This window comes from Drosophila sulfurigaster, chromosome 2L, assembly GCF_023558435.1.
Source record: "Drosophila sulfurigaster albostrigata strain 15112-1811.04 chromosome 2L, ASM2355843v2, whole genome shotgun sequence".
Taxonomy (NCBI): domain Eukaryota; kingdom Metazoa; phylum Arthropoda; class Insecta; order Diptera; family Drosophilidae; genus Drosophila; species Drosophila sulfurigaster.
The window spans coordinates 19,062,697-19,087,903 of record NC_084881.1 but is presented as its reverse complement, the minus strand read 5'-3'; the positions used below and the strand labels follow the sequence as shown (position 1 = coordinate 19,087,903).

Genomic DNA, 25,207 nt, shown 5'->3' with positions numbered 1-25,207 from the left:
GTGTGCTTGTCTTCGTTAAAGATTTTAAACCATGCGCGCGTTTTTCGTAAGGCACATGTAAACCGCGTGCGGGTTTGGGGCGTTTTTAAATAGCGCTGAGTGTTTTTTGCTTTTCAATGTTTGTTTAATTATTTACTTTAAATGTGTAATATTAATTAATTAATTAATATTATGATCATCTAATAACACGATACGGTTTTATATAAAGGAGTTATCCTTGTTTTATAATTAAATATTTCAATAATTTAAAGGTTTTGTTTTTATTTGAACCGAATGTTGTGAATGCTGCGAATGTTCACGTTTAACTGAACGCAGGCAGAAGACGCTCGCGGTTTTTATTGCATTTCTGCAGATAAGCGGACAATGTTGTACATGTTATGCTGCGCAGGTAGCCGGCTATAGACTGCAATACAATTTGCTGAATTTCAACTGGAAACTTACCTCCAATCTCTCGGTGGCCTTGCGCAGGCGTTCGTAGTCAACCTGTCCGTGGACACGTATCAGTTCCATCATAAAGTCCGTCTCCTGCACGGAGCCATGCACCAGCTCCAACTGTCGCTCGTAGCGCAGCCAGATAGCCAAACGATTGCGTAGTATGGCCATGATATTGGTGCACTTGCTCTCGAGGAAAGCATGATCATCTTGCAGTTGGGATATGTCACGTTCCAGTTTCACAGGCGACACAGACATTTTCAGACGCATGGGCAGCGTGTGGAGCATCTGGCGTATACGCATTATTTCCTGCCAACTGTTAACGAGTTCTTCACCGGCTGCCTGGCAATCGGCAACGGCCTTCTCGATCACATCGGCTCCTTGACGTTCAGCCGCCTCGCATTCATCGAGTATGACCGAGATCTTGGCCTGATGTTTGCGCTGATTGCTGATGCCTTCGTGTATAGCCTGCAGTTGATCGCGCAGCACGGAAGCAAATTCGAGTTCCTCGGCAATCTGTGTGGTAATCTTGTGAGACAGAGCAAATAGTTCGCCCACCTTCTCGGGCTCAATTGCAGGCTCCTGGAGGCCAATGCGACCCAGTTCGTTGCCAATGAAGCCGACGCGAGTGCGCAGCACTTGAACCCGCTCAATGTACAGACTGAGTTCCTCCTCGTTCTTGATGACACCCTTCATGCTGGTCATGGTCAGGTAGATTTCCTGCAATTCACGTTCGACCAGCTTCAGTTTCTCATCGGGCGGCATATCTTCCGAGGAGAGGCACTCCACAATATTGTGCTGGATGAGCTCGATGGCTTGGGCTACGGCTTGCCAGCGATCCTCGAGCTGAGCATGGAATTGACGCTGCAGCATCTCATCGGCCAATGGAATAACCTTCAGAGATTTCTCCAAACTGTGTCCTGCCTCATTGCGTATGTTGTTGTGGAGCTCGAAGCGTGCCTTGATCTCCCAGAACTGACGCATATGTGGTATGGGCTCCTCTGTGGGTTTCGTGGGTATTTGGATTTGACGCAATTCCTGCTCCGCTTCGCGTACGAATGCCTCCATTTTGTCGGTCTGCTGTTCGTACTGCACCCAGATCTCCTTGAAGATCAACAGGCGATGCAGATATAGTGCAACTTCTTCGCGCAGCTTCAACAATACAATCAGCGCCTCATTCGTTTCTTCCACCAGATTTGGCGCTTGGACCAGCAATTGCAGTTTGTTGGCTATGCCCGAGAGTTGGGTCATCTTCACATAGTGATGCGAGATGTCATTGCTCAGCGATTGATAGAGCGTAGCATATTGATCGTAATCGGCGGAAGTTACAGCCGAGAGATCTGGCACACGTTGTTGTGCCACCTGTAGCCACTGCAACTCATCGCGCATGCCCTTCTCCAGCACAGTCCAGCGGGAAGCGGCTTGCACCAACTTCGAGGAACGTTCTGAGGCGCGCTCCAACAGCTGTGTGGCCTTCTGATAGAGTTCCTTGTGCAGTTCCGAGTGCTTCTCACGCGTCTCGCTGTCAATGTTCTCCTCCAAGGACTCAAGCATGGCCCGGCAATGGCTGAGATTGACAAAGAACTTGCGTTGTTTCTGCACCTCGTTGTTCAGCTGCTCCAGCGAACTGGATACAATCGGACTCTCCATCATCTTGTCGGCTAATACTGTGATGTTGGTGAACTCCTTCAGCGTTTGCTCGTACTCCTCGGCCAGGGATTGCAGTTGCAGCAGACGATCGCGCTCCGCCTCGATGCTGTTGCCAATGTTCATGCTCGCCTCGTAAGCGGCGTGCACATCCTGTGGCATCTTCTTGCCGGGGAAGTCGCGTTGCACAAAGCGTGCCGTTTGCATGAGCTCAGCCAATGGCTGTTGGCAACTTGCGTGCTGCTGCTCAAGCTCATTAAGTATGGCCAGCTTCACGGAGAGCGGATGCTCTTGGCTGGTTGCCTGCTCGAATCGTAGCTGCAGTTGTTCCTGCATGACGGTCACTTCGTGGAAGAGCAGCTCAAAGTTGTGCCACTTGTCAAGATCGTTGCTGTCCTGCTCTTGATTCTGCTGCGTCACCTGTTGCACTGCATCCACATGCTCCTTTAGTGTGTCCACACATTGCAAGAGCTCCTCACCCAATGGTTTGTCAACGTGCTGCAGTTGTCCCTCCAATGTTTGAACATTGTGTTTGATGGCATGCAACTCATTGTTCAGTGTATTGTAGTTGCTCAGCTTCTGTTCGGAAGGACCTTCATTTGAGTTCTGACGTATCAAATAGACACGATACTCGATCGTTTCCAGCCAGGTTGAGACCTTTTCAATGACCGTGATGACAGTAGTGTGTATGATGGTCTTGTCACCACTGCGAATGGCCGCATCCAAAGACTGTAACCCATCGTTGACCTCCACCAGGCGCTGTTCACTGGGCACTTGCTTAATCTGCTCGGACAGTGTTGCCAAGTGCAGCACATCGCTTAGCGGTGTTTGCTGCTGTGGTGAGGCTTGTTTCAGATGCCTGATACGATTATCAATGGCCTCTTTGGTTTCAGTCCACAACACTTGCGGCTGCTGTTGCTTGTTGCCCGGATAAAGCTGCAGGCTCTCGCTCATGATCAGCGCTTGTGAAGCATCTAATGGAGTCTGAGCCACATTAATGTTGCTCGTGGGTGCGACCCAAATGTTTTCTTGATTGACATCGGGGCCCGGTGTAATGGGCACAATCAGCTCCTCGGTGGGCGAGGCAACCTCCTCAATGGTTACTGACGAGGTGGGTCCAGTGCGTGGCTTGCTGCTGCTGCTCTGTTGCTGTTGCGAGGCAATGCTCACCTTATTCTGCTCGGTGATGTGCACTGGCAGATCGGGATACTCGTCGTAAACCGTTGTTTTGGTGATTTGCAGCTGCACCCGTTGTGGTTTCTGCGCATCGCTCTCAGCGAGCTCAACTGGTTCGACTGTAGGTGGCACACATGGCACCTCTTCCACTTGCTGGTTGGTGGAGATCACAATGCCCGATTCCGACAAGAGTTCAGGTGCAATCTCAACTGTAACACTGATTTGTTGATCCACTTCTGGCACTGCTTGCGGCTCCTTGGCATCCTTCTTGGTCTTTTTGCCCTTTTTGCTGGGCTTCTCCGGCTTGGGCAGCTCAATTGTTTGAGTGTACTCATACAAAGTTGGCTCCACCACGGATGTATCCGAGTCCGGTGGTATGGCCACTGTGGTACGCACCTCCAGCTCGTATGGTTCCGAAATAGATGTGGTAGTGAGTGAGCTGTCTTCCAGGGAGGCTGGCTGTTGCGGGCTATCCTGTCTCGGTGTGGTCTGCACAAGTACATCGCTCACCTCGACAGGTTCCACAGTGTTGGCAGCGATCAATTGCTCGGTGGGCTCCGGTGTCATTGTTTGCATTTGCGTCTCGGTTGTGGTTGTCACTTCTGTGAACGTGGATTGCTCTGTAGTGGGTACTGGCAAATCAATGGTCATATCCTTAACCAAATCGTTAACCAGCGATGGCACCACTTGTTCACTCCTGGGCTCAACATCACGTGGAGATTCCTTGGGCGTTGTTTGCAGCTCCTTCTCAATGGTGGTTGTCACAATTGTTTGACTGGATATCTCGACAGTCTCGCGGGGTTGGCCGCTGACATCGGTTTGGATTTCTGTTGTCGAGACTTCTACTGGCTCCGGCTGCTCGTCCTGCGTGCGTGGCGTCGTTTGAGCTTCGGTTTCCGTAATCTCCACAATCAGTGTTTGGGATTCATTCTCCTGATTGTCGGGCTGCACATCCAGACTGGTTTGCACTGCCGTCTCATCGAGCTGTGGCTGATGCTGTGGCGATGTCTGCGAGGATTTAATCTCTTGCTCGACTTCTACAGCTGTTGGCGTTGGCACACGTGGTGTTGTCTGCTGCTCCACGTCCTCGACGAGTGCGAGCTCAACGACTTCGGTTGGGATAACCAGTTCGGTGAATGGTTGGCGTGGCGACTCCGAAGGTGAAGTAATAACTGCATCTTCAATCACTTTGACGGTTGTATCAATGTCGATGCTGGACAAGTTACTCTCATCGCTGATCTCCACAATCGATTCATGTCGTACCTTGCCCTCCGATTCAATGCTGGCGGTGTCGTCACGTGGCGAGTTGTCGGAAGAGATGGGTGCGTGTGAGTCTTCTTCCTCAGCCTTTTCCTTTTGCTGCTTCTTCTTCTTGCGGCGTTTCTTCTTCGAATCCGTGGAATCATCGTCGTCGGCAACAGTCTTTTCTTCGGCTTCGTAGCCAGTTTCATGCACAGACTCCGCTTCGATATCGGAAACAGGAATCGGCTCGGGCAAAGCTTCCACTTTGGGTTCAGTCTTTGGTTGTGTAATATCTTCGACAGGTTCCGAATCTCTTCTCTTCTTTTTCTTTCGACTTCGCTTGGTGCTCGCGTCATCATCACGATCTGGAGTCGACGCAACAACAGTTTCTACAATGGACATGGTAACCTTGCCGGGCAGTTGTGCTGCCGGCTCTGCCACATCCATGGCCACCTTTAGTACACCAACTCCAGCAGCCGTAGCCACCGAAGGTGCTGTGATCTGGTAGGTTTTACGTGGGGATTCGGCATCAGCTGCCTCGCCAGAAATGAACAGTTGAGTTGCCACACGCACATCAGTTTGGGGCGCCTTCGTTTCGACAATTTCAGAAACAACTGGGGATTCTGAAGTTGCAATTGCTGCCGTAGTCTGGGGCTGTTCCTTAATAGGTTCAGCTTGTGCTTGTTCTGCTTGCAGGAAGGCTTCCGTATCAGTCTTTTTAGGTGTTTGTGGCTGCTCCGTTGGTTTTGAAACCTCAACTTGGGGTTGTTCAGTCTCAGGTCTTGGGGATGTTGGTTCAAATTCATAGGATTCGAGAGAGATAGAATTGCCAGTTTCGGGACTTGTTGGCCAAATGGTATCAACTGGCATGGAGGGATCTTCAGCTGGTAGACCTCCAGCTGTCTGTCGAATGAGCGTGGTTTCATGATCAGAGAATTCAATGTTTGTGGGATTCAGATGATGTTCGACTGGCCAAATCTCATTGATATCTTCAACCACAGGCTCAATTTCGATCTCACTCTCTGTCTTAGTCTCTATTTCAGTCTCTATTGGTGTTGTTGATGGGATTTCTTGTGGAATTGTAGTTGTAGTTGTTGTGCTAGTCGTTGTTGTTGTAGTTGTAGTTACTGCCGCTGCTGTAACATTAACGGGACTGGTAGTTGCAACTTCTACGGTTTCTTCAATGTCTACTTGAGGTGCTGACAATTCTACAGGTGCTTCTTTAGTCGTTTCAGTTGTTTTGGTTGTTGTTGTAATGGTTGTAGTTGTTGTTGGTGCTGTCTGTATATCGAGTTGTTGTTGTGGTTCTGGTTGTTGTTCTGGTTGTGTTGTTGTTGTGGTGCTGATGTTGATAGACTCAATATCAAATACCTGTTGCTGCGGTTCCACTGTCTCTGATTGGGACAGGTCCGTCGCAACTTCTTCGATGACGACACCTGGCTCCTGCATCAAACGCTGGAACTCCTCTTCACTCACCACTTTGCCATTCACCGTTCGCACTATGTTGATATTCACATGCGGCGATGTCTCCTCTTCCGTCACCTCAATCTCTTCTGGCTCCTCAACAATTTCCTCAGTCACATGCTCCTTTCCGTTAACGATTGTCACATGCTTGATAATCTTGCGTGTTTTGCGTATAACCTTGCGCGTCACCTGCTGCATCACGGTGCGTATGCTGCCGTGTGTCTCCAGGTCAGATTGTCCAGCTTCCGCACGGAATGGTTGCAATTTGTCTTCGGTATCGGGACTCATTAGCTGCTCGTATTGCTCAATCACTGGCTCGGTTTCGAACTCGCTAACAGTCACCGTATCAGGCTTAGAGCCATCCAGAAGTGTGCCTCTTGTCTGCTGTGTGATCACAGTGCGTACACTGCTCTGTTGGGGATCAGCAATGGTATCTGTGTTTTGCACATTCTCCAAATTGATTTGACCAGTAGACTTTACTTCTATGTTGCCATCGGCATCGCTGACAGTCTCGATGGAGCTGATCTGTTGTTGTTGCACGATTTGTTGACGCGTACGAGTTGTAATCTTCTTCACAACAATATGCTTGGTGCCATCTGCACCAACAACCACCTCGGTGGTTGTGTCATCGGGCTCCACGAATGTCGTTTCGAATGCCTGAGGTACATTTTTCAGTATCAACTCGGTGGCACGGTCAACATCGCCCTTAGGCTGCTGATGATAACGCGCCTCGATCTCCACATTCTCGGGTGTCTCATCGACATGCTTGTTCAGAGTCGTGTCAATCTGTATCGTCTGTTGGCCATCCTGCAGTGTCTGAGTCACCATTATGTTCTCAGTTGGTGGACGTTCCTTTAGAGTTTGCAGTGCCACTTCAGCTGTTTCAACGGGCGCCACTGGCAGAGGCTCCTGGAAACTTGTTTGGGCCTCCACATTACTTGTGGTTATCTGTGGTTGAACAGGCTGTTGTGGCAACTGTTGCTCTGGCTGTCGTTCACTGAATGATGTCTGCGTCTCCACATAGATGCCGGTTGGTTTGACTTCCTCCTCAGGCATTGAACTGGAATCAATTGTGTTCTCGTTGGATTCGATTGATTCAGGTGCCGTATGAGTGCTAATTGGTGGCTGAATCTTGGCATCCTCTAGTACACGCTGTCGCTGAGCATCATCGCTCTTGGCCTTCCGCAGCTCCACGATGCGTTTCTCAATAGTGAATATACGTGTGGTCGCCACAGTGATTTGCTCACGCAATATGATGATTATGCTCTGAAGCTGTTCCATGAGTGTATCGGCCAAAGGAGCCACATCGGGTTGGCCCTGCAATTGACGTGTCTGCTCAACCAAATCATCCATAGACTGCTGGCGCTCCTTTAACGTGCGCAATAATTGCTGGCTGCGTTCGACCTGTGTCTTGAGCACAAGCTCATCGTTGGTGCTCTCGGGAGTTGTCTCAAACGAGGCCAGTTCGGCGGATACTTCGTTGATCCACCGTTCGAGTTCCAATAAATGACGCTGATACTCATCGATCTCTTGCTCACGCTTCTTTTGACCATGCATTGCGTTCTGCAAATACGAAAGTTATTAATAATTGTGTGACAATAGTATGAATTTATTAATGACTTACGGCTATCATGGTGATGCCTTGCTGTGTGCGTCTCAAAAGCAGATCAATGCGATCTGTAGTCTCGTTAAGCAGACGTTCGGTAGCCGGATCTGTGGGCAATGCCTTCGCTTGTTCCTTGAGGTTGCGTGCTTCTTTCTCGTGTACTTCCAGATTGTCTTGGATTAGCTGTGCACCGGGCAAAACAACATAATTCATTTAACAAACTGTTAATCGGCAATAATAATAAAAACTGAAAATGTATTTCGACCTAGAATAAAAAGTAATTGTACGACTGCAAAGGCTTGACTACTTGAATATAGACATTTCTAACGTTTCTACACAAATTATACTAGAAAGATTTCGCTATCTATTCGAGTTTGAAATGTACGATTGTTTATGGAATGATGCGATTGTGTTATTAAATTTGTGTGACACACGCCAGCATCCATTAATCGTTTCAAAAATAATAAAAATTCAATTAATCAACTAGTGTATTTACAGTGTGAGTAGTACTAAGTAGTAAGTAAATCTACGATATATTGGTGTTATTGTTAAAGATTGCAAGTCGAACACGTGCATCCAAACAATTCGTTTGTTAGATTGCTGCTTTACAGTTCTCTACGTATGCGAGACGTATGTATATAGTCAAAGATTTTATTACCTTCAGTCCCTGTAGCATGCCTTCCAAGCTGCTGTAGTTCATATTTCCAATGCCATCCTCGACGGTTGAGAGCGATTGTAGCAGTTCGTCGAGTTCTTGCGTTAATACTTCCTATAATTTTGCATAACACAATTTTAATTTGTGCGGGAAGGAACATTAATGAATATGTTAATACAAATATTGCATAAATGGCTTTGTTTTGATTTTTTTCTTGTAAATATTTGTTGTCGGCTTCTATACAGTTACAACATATTTACACATCGAACAAAATGGATGCAATGCAGTCAGCCATATAAAAGGATAGGCAATGCATAATTAAAAAAAAACCTTAGCTTAAATTGTAATTTCATAAACTGCTTGTAACGTAACGGCGCATGCGCATATTTAGAGTAAAGAGTATATGTATATAACTTAAGATTTAAATGAGCGGAATTTTATGAAATTGGCGAAAAGGACAGCGGATAGACAAAAGCACCTAGTGAAAGACTTAAAACTGATGGAAATTAGATTTATAAAATAAAATATATATATATTTTATGCTTGTCATACTATATAAATTAAATTATGAAAGATAATAGACGAAGAGTTTAATCTTTTCTATATTTAAAACTCAACGTTAAGAGACAGTTAAATAGCACCGATATATACAACTAGATATAGTCGGTCAGTTGAAATAGATAATTACTTTATTGAAGAATATAGTAATTTATATATATACTATAATATCATTTGCCTTGAATGCATTAACTAAAAACACCTATAAAAGTATATTCGGTACCGGCTTTATACATTAAATGTTCTTTCAAATACTGAATTCTTACTTCCTATTATTTTTCTATGAATATAATATGGCAAATTCACTAATACACTTTATTGCACACACACATATATATTTAGTTTTATTATTTTTCGCACAGTTTTCCGTATTGTTAAAAAAAGTTATTTTATTTTTTTTTTGAATCAATAAAATTATTGAAAGTGCGTGCCATAAGGCATTCCGCACTGAACTCACGGTCTAGACTAAAACTAAAAATTGACTGGCGCACTGAGATATTTTTGAGTGAGTAAGTCGGGGCTGCATTGCATGGATCTCTTCTATATAGTTGGATGCTGCATTTTATTTTTTAGCAAAGCGGCAAGAATGCCGCAAATAAAATGTAGGAAAATAAATACATTTCGCGAGTACTGCTGGGCGGTAAGACACACGAAGGCAATGAACTCATAAGTACAAACATTCAAATGGGCATAAACTGCATGAAAACTGTGTTGGGTGCGTTCATTTCATCAGCACTGTGCTAATGTCTCTCTGTGTGTACTTGTGTGTGTGCAAGTGCAAGTGCGAATACTTGTGCGTTTGAATGTGTGTGCGGAAATGTCTGCGTGTTTGCCTATTTGAAAATAAAAACTGTGCAAATAGAGTATAATATATATTTTTTAAAGAGATTTTTCAAATATTAAAACGTGCAAATTGGTTAATTTTTTATTTTATTAAGTTTAGTTTTACTGGGAATAAATTGTTTTAAATGTAGTTTACTTCTATTAGTATCTGTTGTTTTACAAAAATGTTAAGATCAATTAGTAAGGAACATAAGCGAATGCAATCAAACTAAAGAGTATTATGTCTACATTTATAGGAATATAAACTTCAATTAATATTACGGTTACACTTATGTCATACGTCATACATATTAATGATGCAATTTAAGGAAACAAAACATAAAAGAAAACTCTTAAGAAAACATAAGTCAAAAAGTTAACAATTGAATACAGTTAGTAATAATATATGTATATCTTATTTTGTTTGTTTTGTTATTATTGTTTCGGCGCAACCTCCAAAGAGCCAACAAACAAGACAGCAATCGCCATAACTCGACCTTATTGTAGGCCATTCTCAGGATTTGCTGCTTCTGTTGGTGGTGGCAAACTGCGGCAACATGTGGCTGAAGCGCCGCAACAACAACAACAAGGGGAGCACGAGGAATAGGAACTATTGCCGTATAAAAGCCATGAACAAATACCAAAACCACACACAAAAGCTGCAATTATTAGAATTATGAATAAACGAAGGCTCAATGTGATTTTCACCTTCTGGCGTTGTTGTTGTTCTAGCAACTCATTGCCAGCAGTTGTTGTAGTAGTTGTCGTTGTAGTTGTTGCTGGCTCTGCTGCTGATGTTTCAGTTGTGGTTGTTGTCGTTACCGTTGTTGTTGTCACTACAGTGCGCTTTACGATATTTGACAAGTTGTCAACAACTTGTGGCAGCTCATCACCATCGACGCTGCTTGACTTTGTTGTCGTTGATGTTGTTGTCGTTTCGGTGATTGCTGGAGCTGCTTCTGGCGTTGGCGTTATTGTTGCTGGTGGTGCCTCCTCCTCTGGTGTCGATGGTGGTGTTGACGGTGTTGTCGGTGCAGCAGCAAACTTATTAATTACTGCTGTTGCCACTGGCAAAATGGCGCTAGTGGCCGCCAATGTTGTCGCTTGTGTTGCTGTTGCTGCTGCACTTGCGGCAGCGGACAGCGTGTGAGTTGTGGCGCTCGCCAATTGGATTAGTGCATTTGCAACGTTAGTTGTGGGTAAAACAGAGGGGCTGGTTGTTGTTTCAGGGGCTGACACTGAAGGTGCCAATTCAATGGTTTTTGTTGTTATTGTTTCGGTTAGTAGATCATCCTTACGCTCGACTGTTGTTGGTGTCAATTCAACTTTTACCTGAGGTTCGGCTTCTAATGCCAAGTAAGTACTTTGATCCCGCCAATGGCCAACACCGCCTGGCAAATCGGTTGACATATACTCCGACGAGCAACTGCGATTCTGATCGTAATTTGCTGCATCGGTTTCTGGTGTTGGTGTTGCATTGCCACTGCTACCACTACCAGGATCGCGGTCGTTTGATTTGTCATCATCGTCATGCGGCTTTCGAATTTCAGGCACAGTCAGTTTATCCCCATCCTCATCATCATCATCATCATCGTCGTCCTCGTCATCATTGTTGTCATTGTTTTTCTTGTCAATGTCATCGTTCTTCGAGTCTGATTTGTCTGGTTTTTCAACATCATCGGATTTCTTGTCTTTGTCGAGTTTTGTCTCCACAACAGGCACATCATCACGCTTCAGTCTATCGACATTGTTATCGTATAAATCGGCATCGATGACAGATTTTGGCCAGTCATCCATGGACAGATTTAAACGCAACTGATCAATGTTGCTAAGCGGTAATGGTGTTGCTGATGTTGCTTCAACAGTAGGAATGTTTACAATTGACGATGCTTCTGGTTCAGTCTTATCTACAACGTTATCAGCAATCAATTTGGTTGATTCTGTAATCGTAGTCGTTGTCACTACAGTATCAGTAATGATGTCAGTCTTATGCTTATCGTCTTGAGTTTCCTGAGTTTTTCCCGTCTTCGTACTGGTCGAAAGTGTTGCATATGCAGCATACACGTTCTCTGGCGTCTGTCTATAATGATTGATGAGTTTCAAGAAGTTGTCTTGACTGAGATGCCACAGCAGTTCACTTGGCTTGCTGGGCTCTGCAGTTAACACTTGGGATAAGGGGGTCTGCTCTGGAGTTATCGGTACAGATTTTTCCACGAGTATAGTTTCCTCCTCAACAATTATTGGGGATTCAGTTACTATTACCTGCTCAACTTTTTCGGTTTCAACAGATTTGACTTCTGTTTCAATTTTAGGTGCAACGAAATTGATTAAATGCAACTGACTAAAAGCATCATCTATAGCCCTATCAGGTATGGAACGCAATAATGTCTGCCTATCAAGATGCAAATTAAAAGCAAGGATTTCAGAGTTAAGCTCTGGCATTGCCTTGGGGTCAATTATCACATAATCATCCAATAATGTTTCCACCTTTGGCGATTCAGGTATTGGTTGGTCATTTACCTTGGATTCATTTGCCTTCAATAGTTGATACTGCGCCTCAATTATGTCATATCTAGGATGCAGATCAGTTACCTCAAGCTGTAGATTTCTCAATAAATCTGTTTCTGTTTCTGCATTCTTGCTTTCTAACTCTTTGAGCTCAGATTCTGGAGCAATTGCTAATTCATTTGAATGAGAAGTCAGTACAGTGGATACATATGCTGTTGGTTCATCAAGTGCAGTGTTTACATCTTTGTGTGTTGTTACAGTTGTTGTAACATAGGTTGTTGTCGATGTGGTTGTTGTCTTTGTTGTTGCTTCATTCTCAACATCCAGTTGTGGTTTGGGCTCTTGGAAATCTGTCGTTTTGCTGACAACAACAGTGGACCAAGCAGGCAAGTCCTCTTTACTATCTTTCTCAGAAGATGAGAACACCTTATTTTCAGTTTGGACTATAGCTGACCAAGTTGTTGGTTGATCGGTGGGTGATTGTACTGCAACTTCCGGAATATCATTATCTATTGGTATGTCAACAGTAATTGGAGCTTCCTCTTTAGTTTCAACATCAATGATCTCTTTCTCTTTCTGACCTGGTTTTAGAGTGGCTGACCAGTACGAAGTCTCGCATATGAATGCATCAGCTTCAGCTGTGCTTTGTGAATCATACGCTGTAGTATCAACTTCACTAGTTTTGAACGGAGCCAATGGTGTTGGTTCATCTACAATTTCGGTTGCAGGTTTGGAAGCTTTTTGTTTCTTCTCCTTTTTCGATTTTTTAGGTTCCACGAGTTCCTTAACTTCCTCCACAAAAGTTTCCTTTGGTATTTCTGAGACTGTTTCTTCAACTGTGATATTGAGTTTTTCAGTTGGCTTGAAGGGAGCTAATGGTGCGGGCACAGAAACTGTCTCCACCGTAGTTGTTTGCGTTACAATTGACGACCACGATTGAGTTGAAGGCTGTGCATCTACGATTTCAATATCCTTGGATTCAGTTACTTTTGGTTCCTCAACAACAATCGGTTTCTCAACAAGAGGTTCAGGTTCCTTTTGTTTCTTTTCCTTCTTCGACTTCTTCTTAGGCTCAACGACTTCCTCAACTTCCTCCACAACAGTTTCCTTTGATATTTCAGAGACTGTTTCTTCAACTGTGATATTGAGTTCTTCAGTTGGCTTGAAGGGAGCTAAAGGTGCTGGCTGCGAAACTGTCTCCACGGTAGTCGTTTGCGTTACAATTGACGACCACGATTGAGTTGAAGGTTGTGAATCAACGATTTCAATATCCATATCTTGCTTTGATTTCTCATCAATCTTCGGTTTTTCAACAACAGGTTCAGGTTCCTTTTGTTTCTTTTCCTTTTTGGATTTCTTCTTAGGCTCAACGACTTCCTTAACTTCCTCCACAACAGTTTCCTTTGGTATTTCTGAGACTGTTTCTTCAACTGTGATATTGAGTTCTTCAGTTGGCTTGAAAGGAGCTAATGGTGGGGGCTCTGAAACTGTTTCCACGGTAGTCGTTTGCGTTACAATCGACGACCACGATTGAGTTGACGGTTGTGAATCAACGGTTTCAATATCCTTGGATTCAGTTACTTTTGGTTCATCAACAACAATCGGTTTCTCAACAAGAGGTTCAGGTTCCTTTTGTTTCTTTTCCTTCTTCGATTTTTTCTTAGGCTCAACAACTTCCTCAACTTCGTCCACAACAGTTTCCTTTGGTATTTCTGAGACTGTTTCTTCAACTGTGATATTGAGTTCTTCAGTTGGCTTGAATGGAGCTAAAGGTGCTGGCTGCGAAACTGTCTCCACCGTAGTTGTTTGCGTTACAATTGACGACCACGATTGAGTTGAAGGTTGTGAATCAACGATTTCATTATCCTTGGATTCTGTTATTTTTGGTTCCTCAACAACAATCGGTTTCTCAACAACAGGTTCAGGTTCCTTTTGTTTCTTTTCCTTCTTCGACTTCTTCTTAGGCTCAACGACTTCCTCAACTTCCTCCACAACAGTTTCCTTTGGTATTTCTGAGACTGTTTCTTCAACTGTGATATTGAGTTCTTCAGTTGGCTTGAAAGGAGCTAATGGTGCGGGCTCTGAAACTGTTTCCACGGTAGTCGTTTGCGTTACAATTGATGACCACGATTGAGTTGAAGGTTGTGAATCAATGATTTCAATATGCTTGGATTCAGTTACTTTTGGTTCGTCAACAACAATCGGTTTCTCAACAACAGGTTCAGGTTCTTTTTGTTTCTTTTCTTTCTTCGACTTCTTCTTAGGCTCAACGACTTCCTTAACTTCCTCCACAACAGTTTCCTTTGATATTTCTGAGACTGTTTCTTCAACAGTGATATTGAGTTCTTCAGTTGGTTTGAAGGAAGCTAATGGTGCGGGCTCAGAAACTGTCTCCACAGTAGTCGTTTGCGTTACAATTGACGACCACGATTGAGTTGAAGGTTGTGAATCAACGATTTCATTATCCTTGGACTCAGTTACTTTTGGTTCCTCAACAACAATCGGTTTCTCAACAACAGGTTCCGGTTCCTTTTGTTTCTTTTCCTTCTTCGACTTCTTCTTAGGCTCAACGACTTCCTTAACTTCCTCCACAACAGTTTCCTTTGGTATTTCTGAGACTGTTTCTTCAACTGTGATATTGAGTTCTTCAGTCGGCTTGAAGGGAGCTAAAGGTGCTGGCTGCGAAACTGTCTCCACGGTAGTCGTTTGCATTACAATTGACGACCACGATTGAGTTGAAGGTTGTGAATCAACGATTTCATTATCCTTGGACTCAGTTACTTTTGGTTCCTCAACAACAATCGGTTTCTCAACAACAGGTTCCGGTTCCTTTTGTTTCTTTTCCTTCTTCGACTTCTTCTTAGGTTCCACGAGTTCCTTAACTTCCTCTACAACAGTTTCCTTTGGTTTTTCTAACACTGTTTCTTCAACTGTGATATTGAGTTCTTCAGTTGGCTTGAAGGGAACTAAAGGTGCTGGCTGCGAAACTGTCTCCACCGTAGTTGTTTGCGTTACAATTGTCGACCATGATTGAGTTGAGGTTGGAATACCGACGATTTCTTGAGATGGTTCTAATTCTTTAATAGGAACTTGTTCGGCGACAATCTCAACAGCATTTGAAATTATTTCAGATATGCTTTCTTCCAATGTATTAACTGGAGTTGCTGTTTCAACTTCTGGTTTCTGATCTAACACTTTTATTATTTGAGTGTTTTCCTTTTCAGCATTTATGAAATCAAGAATATCCGATGAAGGTTTCTTTTTGGATTTTTGCTTCGTTTTCTTAGGTTTGGGCTCAGTGTCCAGCTTAAGTGCAATTGATACCTTTTTGTCTGTCGTGGATTTCCTTCCATTTTCAATGATAATTTCTTTAGTTTCCGTTTGAAGTTGACGAATTTGTTGAGCTGGTTCGGGAACATTATGCGCTGCTATGGCAGCCCATGACATGCCCGCGGTAATTGGAATTGAAACAGTTGCGGATGCTTGCTCAAACTCCGTATCGAATAATGTTGGAGATTTATCGACATTATCCTCAACCGGTTCTACTGCAACAGATTGAACATTGGATGCAACAAGTTGGTGATTATCTTTGGGTTTTTTGGACTTTTTCTTTTTCGGCACTTCTTCGACATTTGAATGTTGTGATTGTTGAGAACGAGATCGAGAGCGGTTTCGTTTTTTTGGGGTTATTTCAAGGAAGCCTTCATCCCTTTGTTCTTGCACTGCGTCTTCAGATTTAGTTGCTTTGGTGACTTGTATTATCGGACGACTGATTGTACGTGAAGCTCGCTCCAATTGATCTTCACTTGCATTCCAGGGTTGTGTATCGGAAGTCCAAGACAGTATGTCAACATCTGTTGGACTTACTTCTTCATCTATCATATCCCTCCAAGACATTCCAAAAGACACTTCTGGATATTCACTTGTTTCAATAGGCTGTACATCTTGGATACTGACTATTGGAGGGATGATTGGATCCGGAAATTCGGTAACTTCAACAACAGCCGGTTTTTGAGGTCGTTCTATAACCAAATTTGTTCGTACAACAGGCTTATGCTCAATTGTGTCTATGCTAATCGGAGAATAAGACTCTGAATCTTTATACCTAATATTTGTGTTATCCACAAAACCGGATTTTTTAACTACTTCGGCATAGGTTTCTGAATGAGACCAAACAGATGGTAACGGTTTCGGCAATTCAATCTTGAAGTCGGCGGGTGGTTGTTCAATTATGTCCCGGGAAGTATCTACATCTTGATCATGGATCTGATTGGATTTATCCTCTATTGTCTGCTCATCAACTCGCTCAACCACTTTAGAAATTACTTCAAATTCAGGCTTGGGTAGCTTTTCTTTCTTTGATTTTTGTTTCTTGGCTTTTTCGGTTGCAGGAATTGAGACCGGTGTGGTAGTTTTCGTTTCAGTATGAAGGGTCTCAACAATTGTGGGATTGATCTCAACCGTTTGCGAAACAATTGAAGACCATGATTGTATGGAAGATTGTGTATCGACAGTTTCCGGAATATTATCAGCTGGCTCTGGAGCAATAACTGGTTCTGATTCCTGAACTTTCATCTGTTTCCTCTCTTTTTTCGTCATGTGTTTTGGTTCAACAGGAGGTGTTGGTTCTTCAACATCTGCTCCTTCGACAATTGTTCGGTTTTGCTGTACCTTCTTTTCCTTCTTACCAAGATGTTTTTTCGATTTATCGTTAACAACAGTTGAGAAGTTCTGTTCTTTGCGAATGAAGTCCTGCACGTCCTGCGTAGGAAGTGCCTCAGTAACCCTTTCATTTGTTTGAGAAACAATGGATGACCAAGATTGAGTTAATGGTGCAATAATGAAGTTTTCTTGCTTTTCAGATTCTTTTGGTTCCTCAACTACAACAGGTTCAGAATCCTTTTGTTTCTTTTCCTTCTTTTCCTTCTTGGTTTTCTTCTTAGGTTCAACGACTTCCGTAACTCCCTCCACAACAGTTTGCTTTGGTGTTTCTGAGAATGTTTCTTCAACTGTGATATTGAGTTCTTCAGTTGGCTTGAAGGGAGCTAATGGTGCTGGCTGCGAAGCTGTCTCCACGGTAGTCGTTTGCGTTACAATTGACGACCACGATTGAGTTGAAGGTTGTGAATCAATGCTTTCAATATCCTTGGATTCAGTTACTTTTGGTTCCTCAACAACAATCGGTTTCTCAACAACAGGTTCAGGTTCTTTTTGTTTCTTTTCCTTCTTTGATTTCTTCTTAGGCTCAACGACTTCCTTAACTTCCTCCACAACAGTTTCCTTTGGCATTTCTAACACTGTTTCTTCAACTGTGATATTGAGTTCTTCAGTTGGCTTGAAAGCCGCTAATGGTGCTGGCTGCGAAACTGTCTTCACAGTAGTTGTTTGCGATACAATTGATGACCACGATGGAGTTGAAGTTTGTGAATCAACGATTTCAATATCCTTCGATTCAGTCACTTGCTTTGGTTCCTCAACAACAATCGGGTTTTCAACAACAGGTTCAGGTTCTTTTTGTTTCTTTTCCTTCTTGGATTTCTTCTTAGGCTCAACGACTTCCCTAACTTCCTCCACAACAGTTTCCTTTGGTTTTTCTAACACTGTTTCTTCAACTGTGATATTGAGTTCTTCAGTTGGCTTGAAGGGAGCTAATGGTGCGGGCTCAGAAACTGTCTCCACCGTAGTTGTTTGCGTTACAATTGACGACCACGATTGAGTTGAAGGTTGTGAATCAACGATTTCAATATCCTTAGATTCAGTTACTTTTTGTTCCTCAACAACAATCGGTTTCTCACCAACAGGTTCAGGTTCCTTTTGTTTCTTTTCTTTTTTCGACTTCTTCTTAGGCTCAACGACTTCCTTAATTTCCTCCCCAACAGTTTCCTTTGGTGTTTCTAACACTGTTTCTTCAACTGTGATATTGAGTTCTTCAGTTGGCTTGAAGGGAGCTAATGGTGCGGGCACAGAAACTGTCTCCACCGTAGTTGTTTGCGTTACAATTGACGACCACGATTGAGTTGAAGGCTGTGAATCTACGACTTCAATATCCTTGGATTCAATCACTTGCTTTGGTTCCTCAACAACAATCGGTTTCTCAACAACAGGTTCAGGTTCCTTTTGTTTCTTTTCTTTTTTCGACTTCTTCTTAGGCTCAACGACTTCCTTAACTTCCTCCACAACAGTTTCCTTTGGAATTTCTGAGACTGTTTCTTCAACTGTGATATTGAGTTCTTCAGTTGGCTTGAAGGGAGCTAATGGTGCTGGCTCAGAAACTGTCTCCACCGTAGGTGTTTGCGTTACAATTGACGACCACGATTGAGTTGAAGGTTGTGAATCAATGATTTCAATATCCTTAGATTCAGTTACTTTTGGTTCCTCAACAACAATCGGTTTCTCAACAACAGGTTCAGGTTCCTTTTGTTTCTTTTCTTTCTTCGACTTCTTCTTAGGCTCAACGACTTCCTTAACTTCCTCTACAACAGTTTCCTTTGGTTTTTCTAACACTGTTTCTTCAACTGTGATATTGAGTTCTTCAGTTGGCTTGAAGGGAGCTAATGGTGCGGGCACAGAAACTGTCTCCACCGTAGTTGTTTGCGTTACAATTGACGACCACGATTGAGTTGAAGGCTGTGAATCTACGATTTCAATATCCTTGGATTCAATCACTTGCTTTGGTTCCTCAACAACAATCGGTTTCTCAACAACAGGTTCAGGTTCCTTTTGTTTCTTTTCTTTTTTCGACTTCTTCTTAGGCTCAACGACTTCCTTAACTTCCTCCACAACAGTTTCCTTTGGAATTTCTGAGACTGTTTCTTCAACTGTGATATTGAGTTCTTCAGTTGGCTTGAAGGGAGCTAATGGTGCGGGCTCAGAAACTGTCTCCACCGTAGTTGTTTGCGTTACAATTGACGACCACGATTGAGTTGAAGGTTGTGAATCAATGATTTCAATATCCTTAGATTCAGTTACTTTTGGTTCCTCAACAACAATCGGTTTCTCAACAACAGGTTCAGGTTCCTTTTGTTTCTTTTCTTTCTTCGACTTCTTCTTAGGCTCAACGACTTCCTTAACTTCCTCTACAACAGTTTCCTTTGGTTTTTCTAACACTGTTTCTTCAACTGTGATATTGAGTTCTTCAGTTGGCTTGAAGGGAGCTAATGGTGCGGGCACAGAAACTGTCTTCACCGTAGTTGTTTGCGTTACAATTGACGACCACGATTGAGTTGAAGGCTGTGAATCTACGATTTCAATATCCTTGGATTCAATCACTTGCTTTGGTTCCTCAACAACAATCGGTTTCTCAACAACAGGTTCAGGTTCCTTTTGTTTCTTTTCTTTTTCGACTTCTTCTTAGGCTCAACGACTTCCTTAACTTCCTCCACAACAGTTTCCTTTGGAATTTCTGAGACTGTTTCTTCAACTGTGATATTGAGTTCTTCAGTTGGCTTGAAGGGAGCTAGTGGTGCGGGCTCAGAAACTGTCTCCACCGTAGTTGTTTGCGTTACAATTGACGACCACGATTGAGTTGAAGGTTGTGAATCAATGATTTCAATATCCTTAGATTCAATTACTTTTGGTTCCTCAACAACAGGTTCAGGTTCCTTTTGTTTCTTTTCTTTTTTCGACTTCTTCTTAGGCTCAACGACTTCCTTAACTTCCTCCACAACAGTTTCCGTTGGAATTTCTGAGATTGTTTCTTCAACTGTGATATTGAGTTCTTCAGTTGGCTTGAAGGGAGCTAATGGTGCGGGCTCAGAAACTGTCTCCACCGTAGTTGTTTGCGTTACAATTGACGACCACGATTGAGTTGAAGGCTGTGAATCTACGATTTCAATATCCTTGGATTCAATCACTTGCTTTGGTTCCTCAACAACAATCGGTTTCTCAACAACAGGTTCAGGTTCCTTTTGTTTCTTTTCTTTTTTCGACTTCTTCTTAGGCTCAACGACTTCCTTAACTTCCTCCACAACAGTTTCCTTTGGAATTTCTGAGACTGTTTCTTCAACTGTGATATTGAGTTCTTCAGTTGGCTTGAAGGGAGCTAGTGGTGCGGGCTCAGAAACTGTCTCCACCGTAGTTGTTTGCGTTACAATTGACGACCACGATTGAGTTGAAGGTTGTGAATCAATGATTTCAATATCCTTAGATTCAATTACTTTTGGTTCCTCAACAACAATCGGTTTCTCAACAACAGGTTCAGGTTCCTTTTGTTTCTTTTCTTTTTTCGACTTCTTCTTAGGCTCAACGACTTCCTTAACTTCCTCCACAACAGTTTCCGTTGGAATTTCTGAGACCGTTTCTTCAACTGTGATATTGAGTTCTTCAGTTGGCTTGAAGGGAGCTAATGGTGCGGGCTCAGAAACTGTCTCCACCGTAGTTGTTTGCGTTACAATTGACGACCACGATTGAGTTGAAGGTTGTGAATCAATGATTTCAATATCCTTAGATTCAGTTACTTTTGGTTCCTCAACAACAATCGGTTTCTCAACAACAGGTTCAGGTTCCTTTTGTTTCTTTTCTTTCTTCGACTTCTTCTTAGGCTCAACGACTTCCTTAACTTCCTCCACAACAGTTTCCTTTGGTTTTTCTACCACTGTTTCTTCAACTGTGTTATTGAGTTCTTCAGTTGGCTTGAAGGGAGCTAATGGTGCGGGCTCAGAAACTGTTTCCACCGTAGTTGTTTGCGTTACAATTGACGACCACGATTGAGTTGAAGGTTGTGAATCGATGATTTCAATATCCTTAGATTCAATTACTTTTGGTTCCTCAACAACAATCGGTTTCTCAACAACAGGTTCAGGTTCCTTTTGTTTCTTTTCTTTTTTCGACTTCTTCTTAGGCTCAACGACTTCCTTAACTTCCTCCACAACAGTTTCCTTTGGTTTTTCTAACACTGTTTCTTCAACTGTGATATTGAGTTCTTCAGTTGGCTTGAAGGGCGCTAATGGTGCGGGCTCAGAAACTGTCTCCACCGTAGTTGTTTGCGCTACAATTGACGACCACGATTGACTTGAAGGCTGTGAATCTACGATTTCAATATCCTTGGATTCAATTACTTTTGGTTCCTCAACAACAATCGGTTTCTCAACAACAGGTTCAGGTTCCTTTTGTTTCTTTTCTTTTTTCGACTTCTTCTTAGGCTCAACGACTTCCTTAACTTCCTCCACAACAGTTTCCTTTGGTTTTTCTAACACTGTTTCTTCAATTGTGATATTGAGTTCTTCAGTTGGCTTGAAGGGCGCTAATGGTGCGGGCTCAGAAACTGTCTCCACCGTAGTTGTTTGCGCTACAATTGACGACCACGATTGACTTGAAGGCTGTGAATCTACGATTTCAATATCCTTGGATTCAATCACCTTCTTTGGTGCCTCCACAATAATCGGGTTTTCAATAGCAGGTTTAGGTTCCTTTGGTTTCTTTTCCTTTTTGGACTTCTTCTTAGGCTCAACGACTTGCTTGACTTCCTCCGCAACAGTTTCCTTTGGCATTTCTGAAACTGTTTCTGTAATATTGAGGTCTTCAGTAGGTTTGAAAGGAGTAGGGTCTATCAAAGTTTGCGATACAATCGATGACCACGATTGTGTTGAAGATTGGGTATCGACAATTTCTGAAACCGTTCGTTCAATGACAAGATTTGGCTCGTCAGTAACTATCGGGGATGGAGCTTCTGGTTCTGGCTGCGGTTGGAGTATAGGTGATTTCTTATCCTTCTTAGATTTGGACTTGGACTTCAAAATTTCTTTAGGTTCATTGTCGTTTTCTTTCTTTTTGTCTTTTTGGTTTTGTTGTTTATCATTGAGTATGGTTGAGAAATGTTGTTCTTTTCGAATGAAGTCTTCTGTTGTTGGTACCGTTTTTGGAGACGGTTCAGTTTGAGTCACTTCAATTGTTTTTGAAACGATAGACGACCACGACATGGTTGAAGGTTGTGTATCAACAATGTCGGGAACTTTTGTGTCAAATACAGCTATCGATTGTTTCTCTGGTAATTTATTTTCCTCTTTGGGCTTTTGTTTAGGTTCCTCTTCTTTTGGTTTCTCAATTTTTTGCAATTTCTTTTCATTTTTGGTCTTTAGCGTTCTCGGTTTATCATCAGCAATAGATGACAAATTCTGTTCACTACGAATAAAGTGTTCAGATGAGGGTGCTACGATAACTGATGAAACATTCGGCAGAGCAGAAATTGATTGCGAAACTATCGATGACCATGATTGAGTTAAGGATTGTGTATCCTCATTTTCAGACAAATTTGCTTCAATCGTATCTACAACCTCAATTGGCTTTACTTCAGGCTTCGGCAATTTGTGATCTTTCTTCGACTTTCTCTTGGGTTCAACAACATTTTCTGCCTTTTCAACAAAAGTTTCATTTGGCTGTGTTTCAGTAACTATTTCCTCTATTGTGATTTTGGGGTCTTCAGTTGGGTTCAATGGAGCTAAGGGTGTGAGCTCGGAAACAGTTTGAATTGTAGTAGTAGAGGTTTTTACAATTGATGACCATGACTGAGTAGAAGATTGTAGTTCGTTGGGTTCTGTCAGACCAATAGTTTTTTCGATAGCTTGATGTTGTTGAACCTTTGGCAATTTCTTCTCTTTTTTAGACTTTGGCTTCGATTCAACAACTTCTTTAGGTTCTACAGCTGGTTCAATTTGTTGCAATTTCTTTTCTTTCTTTATCTTCTGAGTGGGCTTATCGTTAACAATTGTTGAGAAATTCTGCTCCTTCTGAATAAAGTCTTGTATGTCATGTGAAGAAGTAGATTTTACCGTTTGTGAAACAACCGACGACCAAGAATGAGTTTGATTTGGTACAATTTCTCGCGCTGCCTTCTGATCTGGGAGAGTGTCAACCATAATATTTTCTTGGGCTTGAGTGTCTAATTCTGGTGAAATTTCAATAGGAGTTGCTGGTGCTGTACTTATTTTTGGTATTTGGTCTATTTGGGGTTTCTTTGTCTTATTTGTCTTTTGCTTTGCGGACTTTTGCTCTACCGTATTCTGCTCAGTGAATATTGTTGTGGGTTCATCTGTTCCTTTTCGGACAATAGATGACCATGAAAACTCAGTTCCAGATTGTGGTTGATCAACACTTATAGGACCTTCTTCGTCTACCATTTCCGACCATTTTTGGAGCTGCACTTTATTTACGTGGTGTTCTTCATACACACTCGCCTCATTTGTGGACTCTTCAACCACGTTTTGGATTGAAATTTGTTCATTTGCCGATTCTACATATTGCTCTCTTTCAGACTCGGGTTCAGCGTGTACTTTTTTCATTTTTTTTTCTTTCTTGGATATAGATTTCTTAGTAACCTTCTCACACACTCCTGATGAATAAAGTTCTGGCTCAGTAGTATTTTTCTGAATTTTTTCAACGTTTAACTTCTCTCCATCTATAAAGCTTATTGTGTGTTTTACTACATCAGCATACGACGAATTCAATTCCCACACATTAACTGGATTATCGTGAACCTTTTCAGGCTCTGCGACATATGGTTCATGTACAACTGAAGGTTCACTGACTGTTTCAGTTGTTGTCGTAAATGTAACAATAGTTTTGGAATCTTCTGAAATCGAGGATTTGGTGACTCCTACTGGCTCGAGAGATGCGACGTTTCCTTCCACAAATGTATCGATGGTCTCTTCAGGCACAGATTCTTTAACTATTAGTTCTTCTTCATCCGAGAATACCATTGGTTCATCCAGAACATCCATCCAGGAACTGCTCGATTCATCAACCGGCAAACCAGCGTATGCTAGTTTCTTAGGCTCCTCAGGCTTCTTTTCAGCTTCAAGTGCCTTTGGCTCTTCTGGAATTACAGACTCGCTTACGGTTTCGGTCACTGTTGTTGTCGTGATTGTTACAGTTGTCTTGGAATCTTCAGTTACTGAGGACTCGGTGGCTGCATCTGATGCGACAACATTTTCTTCCACAACTGTCTCACTAAGCTTTTCAGGGACAGATTCTTTAACTAATGGTTCTTCTTCCTCATCCGAGAATACCATTGGTTCATCCAGAACATCCATCCAGGAGCTGCTCGATTCATCAACCGGCAAACCAGCGTATGCTGGTTTCTTAGGCTCCTCAGGCTTCTTTTCAGCTTCAAGTGCCTTTGGCTCTTCTGGAATTACAGACTCGCTGACTGTTTCGGTCACTGTTGTTGTCGTGATTGTTATAGTTGTCTTGGAATCTTCAGTAACTGAGGACTCGGTGGCTGTCTCTGATGGGACATATTCTTCCACAACTGTCTCGCTAAGCTTTTCAGGAACAGATTCTTTAACAACTGGTTCTTCCTCCTCATCTGAGAATACCATTGGTTCATCCAGAACATCCATCCAGGAACTGCTCGACTCATCAACCGGCAAACCAGCGTATGCTAGTTTCTTAGGCTCCTCAGGCTTCTTTTCAGCCTCAAGTGCCTTTGGCTCTTCTGGAATTACAGATTCGCTTACGGTTTCGGTCACTGTTGTTGTCGTGATTGTTACAGTTGTTTTGGAATCTTCAGTTACTGAGGACTCGGTTGCTGCATCTGATGCGACAACATTTTCTTCCACAACTGTCTCACTAAGCTTTTCAGGGACAGATTCTTTAACTATTGGTTCTTCTTCCTCATCCGTTAATACCATTGGTTCATCCAGAACATCCATCCAGGAGCTGCTCGATTCATCAACCGGCAAACCAGCGTATGCTGGTTTCTTAGGCTCCTCAGGCTTCTTTTCAGCTTCAAGTGCCTTTGGCTCTTCTGGAATTACAGACTCGCTGACTGTTTCGGTCACTGTTGTTGTCGTGATTGTTACAGTTGTCTTGGAATTTTCAGTTACTGAGGACTCGGTGGCTGCATCTGATGCGACAACATTTTCTTCCACAACTGTCTCACTAAGCTTTTCAGGGACAGATTCTTTAACTATTGGTTCTTCTTCCTCATCCGAGAATACCATTGGTTCATCCAGAACATCCATCCAGGAGCTGCTCGATTCATCAACCGGCAAACCAGCGTATGCTGGTTTCTTAGGCTCCTCAAACTTCTTTTCAGGTTCAAGTGCCTTTGGTTCTTCTGGAATTACAGATTCGCTTACGGTTTCGGACACTGTTGTTGT

General features: G+C 42.8%; 1 protein-coding gene across 18 annotated transcripts in view; it reads right to left on the bottom strand.

Moving 5' to 3' along the window:
* The window catches only part of LOC133850817 (muscle-specific protein 300 kDa), a 121,149-nt gene that overhangs the window by 10,319 nt on the left and 85,623 nt on the right, over nucleotides 1–25,207 (bottom strand). For 15 of the 18 annotated variants that reach the window (XM_062287034.1, XM_062287035.1, XM_062287036.1 and 12 more), the window contains 3 exons: nucleotides 8,226–8,336; nucleotides 7,586–7,750; nucleotides 442–7,524 (listed from right to left, as the gene is read on the bottom strand). In XM_062287034.1, coding sequence (XP_062143018.1) covers nucleotides 442–7,524; nucleotides 7,586–7,750; nucleotides 8,226–8,336 — 7,359 coding nt within the window. The remainder of the gene's footprint in view (nucleotides 1–441; nucleotides 7,525–7,585; nucleotides 7,751–8,225; nucleotides 8,337–25,207) is intronic. The other 3 variants (XM_062287031.1, XM_062287032.1, XM_062287044.1) reach the window with 1 other exon arrangement.